This window comes from Diadema antillarum, unplaced genomic scaffold, assembly GCF_040938485.1.
Source record: "Diadema antillarum isolate AM-2024a unplaced genomic scaffold, OU_Dant_1.0 seq00001612_RagTag, whole genome shotgun sequence".
In the NCBI taxonomy this organism is placed as follows: domain Eukaryota; kingdom Metazoa; phylum Echinodermata; class Echinoidea; order Diadematoida; family Diadematidae; genus Diadema; species Diadema antillarum.
The window spans coordinates 221167-239317 of NW_027272325.1; the positions used below are offsets into that span (position 1 = coordinate 221167).

Below are 18151 nucleotides of genomic sequence, written 5' to 3' on the forward strand. Positions count from 1 at the left end.
CATATATTTCAGAAATGTTTATTTTCAATTACTATCCACTCCATAACTCCACAAGTGGTAACATTTACAATTATATTAAAGTTATTCATAGATTGTGTTATGAATTTTTTGCTAAATCATGTTGTTGATTAGGGACAGTAGGATCAAGTCATTTGAAAAAAAAAATTATTTGAAAAACTAGATGAAATTCATTTCAACAGAAAGAAAGACTGTATACTCTACAGCTTGCAAATACTGCAATGTACATATACACAGTATGTGTACAATTAACTGCGACCAGCCAGAAAGTCAAGCGTTCAACTGTGTGAAGGAGCACCCCAGGGTTAGTGTACAGTGTAGGTGCAATCGAAACATCAGCACAATGTGTAAAGTTAAATTGCACCAAAAATATTGATGTACAGCGTTTATTTACCAGAGTAGCAAAATAGTAGCAAAATTGGTCTTGTTCATTTAACTGGGACTGTCCAAAATTAAACAGAAGCTTCAAAATGAGGGTTCAAATCAAAGATGGGGAGGGGACCAGAAGAAGGTAAAAAAGAGTCATGTGATAAGCTGAGGTGCTGTTATCAAGATTTTGTCACCAGGACTGTGAGTGATAAGTCACTTTTTAAAGCTTGATATGACTTTATTATGATTTCTTTGTCCAGTGGCTACAATGTAAAGTTTAGAATACTGACACCAGGGGGGCGTTTCATCAACGAGTTCGTCGGAGTTTTCACCGACAAATTTGCTATCAGCCAATCAGACCAAGGATTTCATTAGCTTTTGACAGTTGTCAGTATAAATCCTTGCGTCTGATTGGCTGATAGCAAATTCGTCGGTGAAAACTGCGACGAACTCGTTGATGAAACGCCCCCCTGTATGCACAACACTTCCCTGTCATTGGAAGCTCATTAAAGGATTAACATAATTTCCATATACAATATGTAATGCAAAGCAAAACTGCACAGATTTACTGTTTGTAATTTTATCTGGATGCATGGCAGGTTATCATTTGAATTGTAGAGCTGTAAATGGAAAGGATTAAAAGAGAAAGAAGGGAAAAATCAGTAATTCTTCGTTCTGAATGTCAGTGCTTTCAACTAGATGAACATCCTACAGTTGATACATCAAATTTTACTGTTTCTGTTTTTGTTGTACAGCAAAATAGCACATCAGTATTATTTTGCAATTTGGACTGAGATTAGTTTTTTTCTTTCCCTTTTAAATACTGGAAAGCATCAAACTAGAAAAGGTTACAAGGATATATTTGCCATTTCTCTGTCTTAATTCTTTATGTCCAGTGGCCATGCATACTCCTAAAGAATTTCAAGAACCCTCATGTTTTGATAGAGCAAAGAGGTTTGCATGTCCACACATTTTTTCTCTCTAATTACTGTTAAAACATGTCCCTGAATATTTTTGAATTGAGTAGTTCCATTTTGACAAACCCCAATTCAAACAAGGTGATATAGTATACACTGATTGAAAAGTTCTGTCTGAGACAAGTACATGTGTATAGCTCCTTCCGACAATAAATGCCTTTTCTGTGCCATAATTGTTACTTTTTTCTTTCTTGCTGCTGCATTGATGGTGGTAGCCCTCTAGAAGCTCTTTGTTTCCAAAACAAATTTCTTAGGGGGGAAAACGGGAACTCGAGGAAGGTGTGTTTGCTCTGGGGCTGTGTGCACATGCCTTTTTGGCAGAGTGGTGATACTATTTAGACTTTGGATTATTTTGGGGACAGCAGATCAATACTGTTGGTTTTAGGTATTTTGTGTGAGTCTGCCTTGAAGAATGGAGGGAGGGACCGGTGTTGTGTGTGGCTCTGCATCTTTTAAACCTAATGATAAGCTTGGCAAAGGACAAGACAGGATGGATTGCATGATGTCATTCTGTGGTCAAAGAGCCCCTGTGTCATTTGTGTTTTTTCTTTGAATGAATTGCATACATATATGCCATAGAAGATTTTAAAAATCACATTCAAGTAAAGTTGCATTTTGGTCACTTGATTTTACTTCTGTTATGTAGAAATGGTGTAATTGAAGGCATGGGCTGGCCTTGTAACTGCTGAAGAAGTACTGGCTGTAAATGATGGCCACTTACAATTATTGTATTTGTACAGTTTGATGATGAATATCTGCAGGATGTGTGCAGATTTACATGTAGAGTGATCAGGTGTAGTCTGTTTGGCAACCATTGAGTAGAGGATTACACAACTTGATACATTATGCAATGCCCATTTGTAACGAATAATTCTGCAACCGTTAAGTACTTAGTCCAAGTGTGACCAACTTGTGTCAGGAATTTACATTTGCTAGTTATCCATGTGATGACTCTAGGTAGTCTGTCATTGTGTCAAACTTCATTCATTGTCAATTCTCATTTGTCATCTTTAATGAATATGATTTTGTCACAGAAAATTGTGCCATCATTCCTCTTCTCTGAATTGAACAATTCACCACTGATATTTTTTTTCACACTTCCACTTCCTACTACTGTACAATGTTGTTCCATTCATCCATTGTGTACAAACTACAATGCATTCCACATTGTCCCCAAATGGGAGAGACACAAACTTGCAATCGTCCCTTTTCACAGAGAAGGGGGGGGGGGGAGTTAATCAACATACATTTATAATAGAAACATTTCATATATATATATGCATGTTTCTGTCTGTGTGTTTTTGAAATGGTTGAATACTATCATATTTTGCATTTAACAGTATCTCTGTCATACATAAAAGATACATCGAATGAGCCACACAGATGAACTGTCTTTTGTTCATTAAATAATTGTTTAAAGAAGTGCAGTCAAATAGCAGTCACTGTATGTACAAATGGCAACAAACTTTTAAATGTACCATAACACATCAAAGCTTTGTGCAATATAATGGCAGGTATGATTAGTTTTGTAAACATGGTTGCTTGGGAGGCAATGGATGATACCACTGAACTGATACAGGCAGCTTGAAATTGCCTTTGAAGATTTGTAGGCAATGAGAATACAGTGGCTGGCCTAAAGGCACATCTGTGCTGGCTCTAGTGGACTTGAACAGGGGACTTGAACCAGGGACCTGAGAATAAATAGTCTGTGGTTCTATCTACTGGGCCATATGGCAGCTACAGTGTGGTCTTTTATCATATGTATTCAAAATATTTATCTCCCAACCATTTAATAACCTGTCTCTTTTTTAATCCATCAACAAGAAGGCAAATTTGATGTTTTTTATATTGTCATGAGTTACAGGTATATAAAATGATATCTATTGTTGCAGTAAAGCAGTGTAACGTCTACACCAATTTCAGATACACTGTACATGTGTGCATTGTACAAAAGGTGTACAGTACAGGTGTGCTGCAATTGAACTTTTAAAACCATGTTCTATCACTCTTTGAAACAATGCGTAATCAAACTACCGGTAATGATGAGTTGCAGTTATTATTTTTTACCCTTTTTCATTTTATATTTAACTATAAAGGCAAGGTACTATTGTACATTGTTGGGTTGTACATGTACAAAACTGTATGTGTATACATTGTACCTGTCTCGTACCAAACAAACTTTTTAGATGAGTATACACTGTATGTGCATGTTGGGCATTTACAGTACTGCATGTGGATATATGCCAGTGAAAGTACACACTAATATTTTTAAAACATTCCTGGAATGTTAGTGATGCAATACAGCAACTGTCTTGTGGCCAGCGCACATGTGAAATACATGTACAAAGTTCTTTTGGAATGAATGCGGACTTAGTTTTTTATAGCACCAACATTGTACAGGCTAAGCTCACTTGGTATGAAATAACACTTAAAAACTGGGCTTTATAACTGTAAATAGGCATTCAGACCGTGCCAGATAACTATGAATAGAACCTGTTTTTCATTGGCTTCCATGGCCGCTGGTTATAAGCCATGCTGATCGTAGTACGCCTGTACACGTTTGTAGATGTGCTTCAGTGCCCTTTTTTGAACACGAGACAGACCTTTTCTGCCCAAGTGCTGATGAATGTGCATTTAGGTTGTCTGTTCGGCAGGTCACACTGCAAAAAAAAAAAAAAAAAAGAAAAAAAGAAAAGAAAAACCCCATTTGATCACAAATTCTTCTATCTGTACATGTGTAATTGCAATCCTTTATATATTGAAGTGACAAGGGAAATGGGTGTTTTTATTACCATTTAGGTATTTTTGAAAGATGCATGCGTGAATGGGAGGGGGGGGGGATCAGTCTTTGATCTATTGCAACATCTAGATTTCACTGAACCGTGCATCACACAAAGCTACAGTTACTGCATGACAGTAGATCATGTGGAGTATTTTTTATGTGTTAATGCCCAGTGGAATGTACAGTATGGTGTGAAGCAGATTCAGTCACATTATGTCTTAGCTCACTGCAGCAAATTCTCCCATTTCTTCTACAATGGAAGTGGAGATTACTATTGGTGCAATACAGAATTCATGCCAGTACATTGTAATGACAAATTTGTATTTCACTAAAGGAAATACACCATGTGCATTGCTATGCAGTGATAGTTCAAAATAAGTCTCTACAATAGAATGGCACAATGATAACATATTCCAGTGTGTGATGTTAGAAATGTTGGAAATTGATAATCTCATTCTGGTTTTTTTTTTCTCTCCCTCTGTGCATCCAGGTTTGTGGAGTTTTACCAGGACCTGGCACTGAAATAATCACAAGAATGAAGCCCAATGTCATCACAGGTGTCCAAAGTTCTTGGAGTCTTCTTGGGAAATAAACCAGACAGAAAAATGTTTTAGAGGAGTCGTCGTGTGGATGATATATTGAAAACGATGAGCTACTGCATCAGTAGCAGAGACAAGATAATGCAATTCTCTTTTACTTCGGCCGAGTACCATAATTGATTCAGCTGTTCTCTGTCATTCATCATTTTGCCGGGGACTGTGTGTGAAAGAAGTATTGAAAAACAACAACAACAGATTGAGATTGTTTGGGAAAGCAATAGGTTGTAGTGACTTCTACAAGTAGTGGTCTTGCTTACCACCGTTATATCCCCTCACGGCTCTTGGATGAATCGATGTAGCCCTTGTTGGCATTCCAAACGATGATAACACCGACCGTCCCATATCCATGAGAGTGCAGTCCCGCAAGCCAGCTGCCATGATGGTCATCAAGGGACACCTGGGGTCAGCGCCCTCCTCGGGACCGCGACCCCTGAAGCCGCAGCCGATCAAGTCCTGGACGGCCAAATCGGAGAAGGCGTACGAGAAGTCGCGGGAGAACGGATTCGTGCCGTCCCAGCGCGGGCTGTACCCAAAGACGAAAAACCCCCTTCCGGTCAAGTACACGGTTCGGGGAGAATGGGAACTTCAAGAGTGTGAGGTAGGACCATAAAGCAGAAAACTGAGAATGATATCAATGCTGTAATAGGAATTATGCCATTTGTTGTTTAATGTTTGTTTTATTTTTAGCTTATGAACAGCCTTTCTACTATCTACTCTCTACTACTTTCTACTTTGCATCTTCAGGAGCATTAGTTCAAGTTTGAACTCTTTTCTACAGACACAAACCAAATTCAGTCTCAGATAAAGTGTACTCAATCTGATTTTTGGGGTTTTTTTTTTGTTTCATATCCATGTGCACACACACACAATCTCTCTCTCTCTCTCTCTCTCTCTCTCGGAAGATGCTTCAAATAGGGATATGAAAGTTTTCTCACGGTAACCAGGCACATTTCTGTTGTTTGTTTCTGAAAAAAAAATATTTCCAATAAATTGAATAATTGAAATTGAAACTCTTAAAAAATAATACTTAGATTCAGTTTAGTAAGCGAAAAAATATGACTTCATGTAGTGTGTGGGTGCATACGTACGTATAATAGTCGAGGATACATGTAAACATTTTGAAATTTCCCCATTTGAATAGTGTGAAAACAATTTGCCTACAATGTAGAGGTCCTACGTTATGCAGAATGGGCACGTGCTTTTCCATTTGTTTTAGATACTCTGAACAAATGGGCACATGCGTGGTGTGAAATGTATCCCTGGTTGCCTGGTGTGAAACACTACAATATCCCCGATTGAAGTTGTTTTTGAAGACGTATGAACACACACACACATTCACCTTCCTACTGAGCACTCCTTCAAACATGTTGGTACGGAAGAGCTGTATGGATGAAGTGATTTGCTGAGGACGCAAGTTTAATGGCAGTCTGACTCAAATTTTACCCGGGACATCCAGACATCCTTTACAATATTGTGGTTGTTGATGTACAACCTACCAATCAAATGCCTTTTTTTTTTTGCCTTGCCTTTAAGAAAACATATAACAGGTGATTAGGCATTTTTTAATGGCTCAGGAAACAGTAACTGCTCCAATGAAAACACTTTTATGCTAGTTGGAAAGTCTTCCTGAAATAAATACATGTATACATGGAGCCATCATTATGTTATTCTTGTTATCCCGGTTGTTTGCAAACATCTCGAGCTCTATGTATTTATTACATGGGTGACATTGAGGACTCCACAATAGCAAGTGGGTAGAATAACATCATTATAAGTGGATGAAGTAGCATCATTTATGCTGCAAAATGGCATTCTAATGTCAGAGAGGTTTGCCAAAGACCATGTGCGCTACTTTTGTCCCATGGAACGAGCCCGGAAAGAGTCTGTGTATTGTTGTCCAGTGCAGAGCAAACATCATTTGTGGTAGGTGGCCTCGAATCAAGAGGCTGCAGAGTGGGAAGGGCTGGAATTTTTTGACGATGGTTTGCTCTCGAAAGCACTCATCGGATGCTGGTGCCAGCTCTTGAGTGGCGTCTCTGCGGAAGGCGGTCACTCTCAGAGTACACTCTGGGACTTAGAGTACTTCCTTGGACTTCAAGGGATGGGTGACTTTATGCTCTCGAGACTTACAGCATGATTTTTTTTTTATAATTTTGTTTTTATTCAAAAAATCAATGAAAAATCACATTTACAAATGATTTTACAAGATTAGCATACAAATCACAAAAATAAAAGAAGAAATAATAACAATAATAATAATAATAAAGGGCAGAACAAAGATAAAATGCATGTATTATTCAAGAGCTGAGCTCCGAAACACAGGAAGAGAAGCTAAGGTATTCACATTATGTCTTGTGTTTAACTTCCAGTTTGGTATTTTGGCCCTGCACTTCATTTGACCCCAATAAATTACAAAACATCCTTTGATGTGCGCAACCAGCTGGCATTCCTTTGATGTACTGAAGGCGATTGGAGTCTGAAGGTCGACTAGCGGAGCGATCTACATAATAGAGTTTACACCACCAGATCAACTTTTCTTAGCTAACGCAGCCACCTGAAACAAACTCTCTCCCCCTTCCCCTTCTCTCTCCCCTCCTCTCTCTCTCACCCCCATGCACATTTAACATACATGTATATTCAACCTCCATTGCATCCCGAAACAACACTCGAAATCACTGTTATAAAGGGAATCGCTCCGCCACCCGATCTCCCCCATCCAAATATCCCAAAATACGTACATGTACAATCGTATATAGATGTATTATTCCATTGGAAGGTTAAGAATTCAAAGGACATTTTAAAAGCAGATTGTTATTTGCTCGCAAAGGCCTTGTGAGTCAAGATGTCTTAATTAATCGGGGAGCTCGCCCTTGGAAGTATAAATGAATTAAAGGTACTATAGTATGTGAATATGCAGTATAACACTGAGCATTGTACTTATACTTTATAATTATGGTATTACAGGTACATAGCATAAACAAGATCTTAACAAGGAAAAAAATAAAGGAAGAGTGGCAGTGTGCACCACTTTTGTCGAGGGTTGCAGAAGTATATCAGCACAGGCAATAAATCATTTAGTACAAGTGTAGGGATGAATATAAATGAGCAAAAGGAGCAGGCATTGAACTACAATATAAAGTGTAATGCATACATGTACATCGCATCACTCAAAATAAACAACAAAGTAAAATATATCAAAACCCATCATCCAAAATAAATATGGCTCGCATATACAAATTTGATGAGATAGAAAGAAAGAAAAAGTGAGGGAAAATTATAAATCAAATCGCCATTTCTTAAAGTGCACGGGCAATTTGTTTCTTTTTTTAGCAGAAAAATATTCAACTTCTTTCTGTTTCCTAACAAAGCATTTAAATGCAGTAAAATTGGGGAGACTGTTATTAAACTTGCAAGTATAAATGTAGTATTTTACAAGCAAAAACAAATACGTAACAAATTTATCACTACAAATGCCAAATAATTTTTCAAAATTGGTTACATTGCAAACATTCTCACATTTCTGTGAGATTACATCCAAAACCCCTTGCCAGATTAAAATGACTTTATCACATTCACAAAATAAATGAATCATTGTTTCGTCCCCAGTATCACACAATGAACATTTTGGAGAATCTCTTCTATTAATTTTATAAAGAAATTGATTCAAAGCAATTGCCTTATGGAAGATTTTAAAATAAAATGATCTCAATTTTGTGTCAATGGTACAAAAATAATTAGAAATATGTATTTTCTCCCAGTCTAAGTTAACAGGCACGGGTATTTTATCACCCCAATACTGATATCTCTTATCTGGAACATGGGAGCCTATTAAAATATCATATGCATTCTTTGGAACTTTCTTTGTGCTTAAAAGCTTTTGAACTATAGTTTCATGAACTCCAAAAATATCTTTGTCAAAATTCCTAATCCATTTTTCAGGTATATTTTTTATCAAGAAATTAAATTTTCTTCTATCACTCAAAGGAATGCCAAAATCTAAAACTAATTCTTCGAATAATTTATGACCTGTTAAAGGAGGGTTGAATAAATCCGACATGGTAAGAATATTATTATCGAACCAGGATTCATAAAATAAACACGATTTAGATTTTGAACGAATAAGCCGGTTAAACCAAAGACACTGACATGCACTTAAATCTGAAAATTTATGGCCATAAAACTCTACAGTAGCTACTTCTCGATATATATACCATGCACGGAGAGATTCTGCAAGTTGTGTACTGCCAAGTGAATTAAGAATATTTTCTGGAGCAAAGGAATTCCACAAAAATGAAATTTCAGCATTAAATTTTTGCAAAAAGGATAATTCAATAGATTTCCAAGGGGCAACAAAATTTACATCAAGGAGGTGTTTTACCCAAACCAACTTTTGGGCATTGGCAAAAGATAAAGGATCGATCATTTTTAAACCACCTTCAGCATAATTATTACACACAATCTGTCTCTGGACTCTGTCCTTGCCTCCATTCCAGATGAATCTAAAAAAGATTGAATTTAACTTTTGGAAAAAGGAACGAGGGATTCTAATACAAAGCACAGAAAATAGAAATATCAATTGTGGTAATACCAAAGTTTTAACAACACACACTTTACCTATTAGAGAAAGATTCCTCATTCGCCAACAGTTTAATGTTTGCTCAATTCTGTTCAATTTACTATTAAAATTTAAATCAAACATACGGTGAACATTCAAAGAAAATCTAACACCCAAACAATTAAATTCTGACTTTTGCCAGGATACACCATGACTGGTGAATGGAAAATCCAAACATCCTTTTTTTGCGCCAATCCATATAGCCTCCGTTTTACTAAAATTAAGTTTACATCCAGAGTACTGACCAAAATTGGATAGAGTTTCAAATAACTGAGAAAAAGAAATATTAGACCCATCAATAAAACAGACAGAGTCATCTGCAAAAAGAGAAATTTTGGCTTCTTCATCTACAAATGAGATACCTCTTATTAGGTCATTTTGTCGTACGGACAGTGCCATAATCTCAATTACGAAAAGAAAGAGATAAGGTGAAATTGGGCACCCTTGAAAAATTCCTCTCTTCATAAAAATACGACTGGATAAAAACCCATTATTTATTACATAACTTTGACGAGCTGAATACAAGGTTTTAATAGAATCAATAAATTTATGACCAAAATTGAATTTTTCAAGGATTTTAAATAAGAAATCATGAGAAACACTATCAAATGCCTTCTCAATATCAAGCAAAATAATTGAACCAGGAATGTCATAAGCTTCAGCATATTCAATAATATCTAAAATAAAACGGATGTTGTGCCCAATATTTCTCCCTTGCAAGAAACCAGATTGGTCCACATGAATGAGATAATCCAGACAACGTTTCAATCGGTTGGCTATGCATTTGGCTAGAATTTTATAATCAGTGGTCAAAAGAGTAATAGGTCTGTAATTTTTTACTAACAGGGGGTCTTTATCTTTTTTGGGAAGAAGGGTTATTATACCATTCCTTTGGGAGGCTGACATTAAACCATTTTGCAGAGAGAAATTAAAGGAATTTACAAGCATATCACCAATATCACTCCAAAAAACAATGTAAAACTCAATAGGCAATCCATCTAACCCCGGGGTTTTATTCTTTTTCATGGACTTGACCACATTAAATATTTCATTTTTGGTAAGGGGAGCCTCCAATAACTGTTTGTCATCCTCATGTAAGAGAGGTATGGAAATATTATTCAAATATGTTTCACATGCTTCATTATCAAAATCAGTATTAGGAACTGAATATAACTTACTGTAAAATTCATAAATATTATTCAGAATATCTTTGGAATCTGTAATCACATTATTATCATTATCTTTCAATTTATTTATATTTTTCTTTTGCCAAGATCTATTTTCCAAGTTACAAAAATATTTGTTACTTTTTTCACCTTCTTCTAACCATCTCACCCTTGATCTTATTATTAGTCCTTTTGTTTCAAAATCAAAAATTTTATCCAATTTATCTTCCAATTCTTCAAGTTGTGAGTACAAAGGGTCGTCAGGTAAAACAGAGTTGTTTGACAGTTTTGATTTAATCTTGTCAATGCTTTCTAATAATTCATTTTTCTCTTTATTTCTATCCCTTTTTTTTCGTGCAGAATATTCAATAGCGACCCCAGTGATGAAACATTTTAAAGAATCCCACAATATATTAGAATCACATTGGGAGTCTTTATGAATGATCTTAAAGTCCTTAATTTTTTCCTTTATTAAATTAATAAAATCTGTATCATGATATAAATAATACGTATTCAGTTTCCAATATCCTCTGCCTCTGGGAGGCTGATTATCATTGAAACAAACAGAAACAGTTGAATGATCAGAATTAATTCCAGGCAAAATTTTAGTTTCTTTACAGTTATTTACAAAGTTATCTGAGACTAAAATAAAATCCAACCTAGATAAGACTTGAGGTGTTTTTTGGTGTCTTGTATATTTTTTCAAATTAGGATTAAAAAGTCTCCAGATATCACACAAACCAAATTCGTCCATCAATGCAGAAAGCATTTCACTTGCTTTTATATTAGAATGTTTATTCCTAGAACCTTGGTAATCAAGAGGGCCAAGAACAGTATTAAAATCACCAGCTACTAACAGGGAAAAAACATCAAGTTTATTAATTTCAGCAAACAAATGAAGTAAAAACTCAGAATCGTCATTGTTAGGAGCATATACATTTACAAGAGTTAGGGGGAATTCATTGAGAGTGGAGTTCAAAATTAAAAATCTACCATTGGGATCTCTAAAAATGGATTTCACCTTAAGATTTATTGAATTCCTAATAAGGATTGCTACCCCACGGCTATTGGAGGTAAATGAAGCAAAAAAGGCATGTTCACCCCATTGAGAGTGCCACAATTTTTCATCCTCTCTACTGCAATGCGTTTCTTGGAGAAACAAAATATCACAATTAAGAGAGCGAAAGTAATGAAAAATCTTTCTCCTTTTCACATAGTTCTGCAACCCTCGACAATTGAACGAATGTAATTTTATATACATTAAAAAACATCTATTAATAATACCATTAAAACATATATGGCAAAACAAAAGGGCCGAGCCCATGAAGGAAAGAGTACAATACTCAAAGCCAAACAAAATATATATAATATATAATACATTCCTAGGTTGCCTTGAAAATAGATTATGCAATGTCTGCCAAACAAAAAGAAAAAAATTAAGTAAAAAACAATAAAAGAAAAAAGAACTAAAACCGAGCATTGGTGTAATCATGAAAGAACAAACTGAGCAAAATGTGGTGCAAGATGAAAAATGCAGGCCTCAAATCAAACCACGGACCTGCACAATGCACACTTCTCTGGCTTGGTGTTTGTGGGCAACATCTTTTTCATGCCCTTTATCCAGTTACTATAGTCAGACATTAAAACAAGCATATTTAAAAACAAACATACTTATGAAAACAAACAAACTTAAAAGCAAACATGGAATAGTCATAACATTTTATAACACGATCCAAAATATTGTACAAAGCTGTGACAATATGATCCTCTTGTTTGATCCCGTTCATATTTGGATGACAGATTTCTTTACATTTATATCCAATGATCTGTTAAAAATCACTATCACGGACACAAAATAAAACCATGATGTACTCTTGATTCTTCACCGCTATTTGAAATCCAACGAGGATTCTTGTTGGTATCTTATTTTGATTGCTTCTGATCTGCAACAGCTGGTGGGTCTGATGGTGTTATGATCCGTCCACTAGAGTCCTTGGCTTTCAGTATAGCGGGAAAAATGAAAAAGGGTTTCAGACCCTTTTCCCTGAGCGCTTTGAAGGATGACATCTGAGCTTTTCTTCGCTCCAAAACACGCTTTGACAGATCATCACTGATGAAGATCTTCCTCTCCCTTTCTTCTTTGCTCGACACGAAGCGGATCAACTCCCTTTTCACTCTTTCTTTATCCCTGTAGTGGTTGAATCCAACATGCACTGGCCTGGGTCTCTGATGTGCATCATGCCTGTTGCTACGATAGGTGGGCGTTCGGTGTACTCTTGAAGTGCATCTATCAATGTCGACATCAACTTTGGCGATCTGAAGAAACTGCTTCACTACTTGCGTGGTGTTATTCTCCTCCTTATCCCCTTCGGGTAGGTTGTAAATCACAATGTTATTTCTCCTAGATCTATTTTCTAGATCGTCAATTCGGTCCTCAGCCTTGGCTAAAGCCACCGACAGACTATCAACTTTGGCACTTACTTCGTCTATGTTGTGTTGCAGCACGCCATGAGTATCCGCGCACTGAGCAGTAAGTTGCTCAAAACGGGCGATTTGCCTAGCCTCGTACGCCTTAAACCACCGGGGAGCGTCATTGTCGATTTCCGTACCTTCGGCCACGCCGACCATATTTCCACTGTCAGTTTTCAACTTTTTCTTCACTGGGCTGTTGGAGACTGAACCAGAGTCCATGTTTGAACCAAGAGGATCCTAAATGATAGTCTGACTATATGATTATATGTTAATTACTTGAAATGGCGTAAATCAGGGCATGATATGAAATTTCCTCAGAGCACTGTCACAGCACGTGTCGCTCTACCCGCCGCCATATTGCTCCCCCCTTACAGCATGATTTGTGAAGACAATTTGTTTTTCTGAGAGAGAGAGTGTGAAGTTATACAGACATACAATTATATGTTCCTTTTGCTGTTACTCTATGCACAGATACATTTGTATTAAAGTAAGATAGCAAGCTTGATCTGTAATTACTGATGATACACCATGTGAAAAAGGCTTGTTCTTGCATATTGCATATGTGGAATTTATTTAAGTACAGATAGTATGCAATCTTATGTAAAGAGAGTATACAGTGTAAACAACAAGAGGAACATCTATGGCATGATTTATGTTTGACAAATTTGACGGCAATTGTCATTAATTAGGTGATGTCGTCTTGAATAGCATTTTTTTATCACACCCTATCCAGTACTTGTTTTTGGAAAAAAAAAACCAAAATGGATTTTCTTTGGTTGGGGGGGGGGGGGGGGGGTGTATTAGGGTTTCTTTTGGACGCTTTGATATTTTCATATTTCAATGAAAGGTAGGATTAGAAAGCATGAACTGTATACAGAATCGGATGAAAGTTTAAAGGGATGATACAGTATTGGTGGAGATGAGAATTGGGCTTTTTAACTTTTTGCGAGATACCAAGAAAGCACTTATTTAAATGATATAGTACAGAGCATACCATTTTAAGAGGAATTCAAAGTTTATTTGATAAAAATCGGGTTTGGAATGACTGAAACACCCAAAAACAAAGTAAAACAAAGCGATCGTAATAAAGTGTGGGTCCCACACTTGATTAGAATTGCTCTTTTTTGGATATCTCAGCCATTTCAAAACCAATTTTCATGAAATAAACGTTGAATTCCTCAAAGAATTACATGCTCTTTCATATTTCATTAGAGGTTTCTCATTATCTCACCAAAAAGTGTTAGAAACCTGAAATTAGGTCTCGACCAAAACTGTACGATCCCTACAAAGTGTATAGCATCAGTGAAACCTGATCTCATTTAATGTATTAGGAAGTAGTTCCTTTCAGTGAAGTGAAAAAGGGAGCTGCTTGTATTGTGTTTGATTGAAGTACTTAGCACATCAAAAGAAGGGGAATACTGTCAATGACTTCATCAATTTCATCGGATAGGGAGGTGTGGTTGCTGCAGACTTCCTGCTAGAGGTCTGATTACTGTGCCGTACCTTTCAGCAGATAAAAGTTTCCAGCAGATACAACTGCAGTTTTCAGTGTTTGAAGTGCCATAGTAACTGGGGATGCTCTAAAAGTCAAAGAAGAATCTCTTTTCTATGGCTGCCACTGAGGAAAGAAAGGAATTCAGAGATGCATCAGTTGTTAATTCTGTACTTGAAGCTGTAGACTGGGCCGATGCCTACTCTTGAGAGAAAGGAAGAAAAGAGTGTAGAGGATTTAGCTGTGAACACTTCAATAATCTCCTTGAATCTGAAGATGAAGCTATTGCCATTGATGAATGGGGATATTGTCTGCTGTCATTGACAGGGATCTAACTTGTGGCATAGATTTACAACTGACATAAGGAGAAATTCCTGCAAAGTACCTTGCCCCATGCATGGGCAGTAGAACCACAAAACCAGCTTCATGGTTGATATGAATAAACTTTTTTCCCTTCCTTTTCTTGTTTGTTGAGCTCTCGCAGCTCCGACATGCAAACTTCGATATATGGTGATTCTAAACTTCAATTTTCATGGATGGAGGGTTCTTTGAATTACTGTGGCAATGCTGGTTGTGCAATAAACATTGAATTTATTTCAGCTGGACATGTCCACATTCAATATCATGTTTTGAGCTATTGTTCCAAATCATGATTGAAGACAAAATGTTCACGAATGCAGGCACGGCAGCAAATAAATTCTAATAATGTGAAATTCAATATTCGGAACCATGCCAGCAGCCAAAGAGAGAGAGAGAGAGAAAAAAAAGGAAATGACAACAACCAGGTCCATCTTTTGGGATACATTATATGTCAAGATGGCATGAGAATGACAGGTGATCAATAACATGCAGTTAGGCCACATAATTTATTGGTTACGCTTCAAGCGTGTTGCTTGACTGTATAAATACACAGTGGAGGGCTCAGGCTGAGAGATATGGTGCAAATGAATTTTAAGGGATAACTCCCGACAGCGTGAATATCACAGAGCTACTGAGATATATGTTTGCATTACAGTGAGCAAACTGTGCTTTTTATTGTTGTCATAATACAAAATGCTATATTTCATGATTTTTTTTTTTCCAGCTGAGACTGATATGACACCTAAAAAAGGCATCATGGTTCTGAGGATTATTACATGTATTCATCTGAGAATGGAGCTTTCATGATTCCATAGGGTTTTTTTTTCCAACTTTCCCATTAATATACATCAATACGAAAACATCTAAAAGGTAGAACAGTTAACTTTTTGAAAGATCATGTCTTATGCAAGCATTCATGTACACATAATGTACATCAAATTGTACATGATGCAAGGCAGAGCAGTTACTCTTTGAGAGATTATGTTAGATTTTTTTGGTATCCCAAAGAATCTCTCTCCATTCAAAAGGCCAATGTTCTGCATTCATGACATGTCCATGAATCTTTAATCTTAAGAAATCTCTTTATATGATAAGCTGTTTAATAGTTTGGTTGTCCTGTACTGGTATGACTTGCTCTATTTGTAGCACATTTAATGTGAATGAAACCGAAGGGGACACATCTTGACTGATTACAAACGAACAAATTGAAGGCGATAGGTGTCGTTTGTTTGTTTAGGTTGGCCATTGGCCGATTTGTTGACCAACGCACTTCAGACCAATTGTGTGTACACAAGCTCTGCGGAGCCTCAACTCGGAAATCAACCAATAAAGTGGGTACACTGTACAGCCCTTATCGTTACAATCGATGGCCCAAAGGTAGTGTTACCATCGAGATACGACGCTGTTGAACGGGAAAGATAGCTGTAGCAAGAAGGGGGTAGCAGCTAATGTGTGTGGCAGTATAGCATGCCCCGTGCTGAAACTCCGTGTTGAATTTGGTGTACTTTGTCCTGAGGGAAATGGAGGTTCGTTAATGGTTCCTGGACTACCAAAGTTTGTGTTTCGCCGTCAAACTTTGAAGTTGTCTGAAGAAAAAAAGAGAGATACATCACATCCACTGATTTTGCCACGTGATGGCCACTTCGGTCAAGCCATTTCAGAGGCAGAAGCGGCCAGGGTCATTTTCATTGCGGCTTCGCAGAGATTCCAGTCTCGGTACGGAGGAGAAGGTGTGTTTGTATGTAGTTGTACAGTAAATCACTGGCATACCGGAGTCATATTGCAGAGACTCCAACCCAAAGCACCTTCTGATCTGGAGATTCTCCCGCCTGAAACCCCTAGCAAACGGGAGACTCAAAGTTGATGTGTGCGAAGCGCGAAGTTCCTAGGGTTCTTGATGCTCTCTGGTGCTATCAAAGGCTTTTTTTTTCAACATATACAAAAGCAATAAGTAAGAAATCCTTTCCAACAGGAGACACAGAGCCAGGGCGGGAGAAATTACATCTCAAGCGGGAGAACGGGAGATTTTGCAAAAATTGGTTTTCGGCGGGAGATCTCCCGTCGAAAACGGGAGAGTTGGAGTCTCTGATATTGCCTTATCTAGTTTATACTAGTCCCTGTGAATGGATTGACTATCGCATTTATTTGTTCTTTTTTTTTAAGAACAATTAGTTGACCTTGCTGGAATGTAATGTATTCAAGCAATCTGAACTGAGTAAAGTGGCATTTAGAATGGAAATACACCGTGTACATGTATTCTATTCAGGTTTAATATGTCTTGACTATTTAATGCAAGAGTGTGTAACGTGTATTTTGTGCTCGATCTTGTTTTTTCTGATATGCAGAGTTTGGTAAAGTGTAGATACAACAGTGCTCATATATTACTGTACTTGTAAACTACCTGCTTGTGATTTCTTTATCCGATGGCATCATTTGCATTGATTTGAGCAACAGTTACGATCACACCCAATGTTATTCCATCATCATCAAGTTTAAGATTTCAGAAAGTTACACTGCCAACACTACAATTTGTACATGCTTGCTAGACAAATGTACAAGGGCAGGTGGGATTGATTAGCACATTATTTTTGCTACATACGTGTAGACTTGTGACACTTGCAGTAGTCATATTTTCTTTTTGCTTTTGTCATAGGAACATCTGACCTGGCTGAATAATGTCCTGAAGAAGAAGAAGCACAGACCACTGACGGATTTTCGGAAGAGTGTATCCGATGGCCTCACACTCGTCAGCGTGTTGGAGATCCTCTGTAAGTACTGACTTGAGACAGATTAAGTTGGATTTCAATTTTCCTGTCTCTGCTCTGTGCCCTGCAGCCAAAATTGACAGTGATCAATGCATTCAGTATACCCTGAATGTTTCACCATGTGATACATGTATGTGCTTTGTGTGTGTGTGTGTGTGTGTGTGTGTGTGTGTGTGTGTGTGTGTGTGTGTGTGTGTGTGTGTGTGTGTGTGTGCGTGTGTGTGTGTGTGTTCATTTGAAACATGTAATACAGAAGTGTCTTTACCTTTGGTGTGTTTACTTGATGAAACTATGGTTTTGATCAAAAACTTCCTTATTCTGGTGTCAGTCAACTGAATTTTTAGATGACAATCTATTTTGATAACACACATAGTTTTAAACCATCCATTCCATGACATTTGGGTTTGCTTTGCCTTAGTCCTAGAATAAATGGTTTGAGATGATAGTAACCAACGATAGCATGTTGTGGGATATTGTGGGATACTCTTTTATTTTTCTGTCTGCTTTTCTTCAAAACCGTAGGGTTTACACTTACT

General features: G+C 37.1%; 1 protein-coding gene across 1 annotated transcript in view; it reads left to right on the top strand.

Moving 5' to 3' along the window:
- Positions 1 to 5045: 5045 nt before the first annotated feature.
- Positions 5046 to 18151, top strand: part of LOC139711114 (uncharacterized) — a 52135-nt gene continuing 39029 nt past the window's right edge. Inside the window, exons 1-2 of the mRNA XM_071623030.1 lie at positions 5046 to 5343; positions 17504 to 17618. Coding sequence (XP_071479131.1) covers positions 5092 to 5343; positions 17504 to 17618 — 367 coding nt within the window. The 5' untranslated portion in view covers positions 5046 to 5091. The remainder of the gene's footprint in view (positions 5344 to 17503; positions 17619 to 18151) is intronic.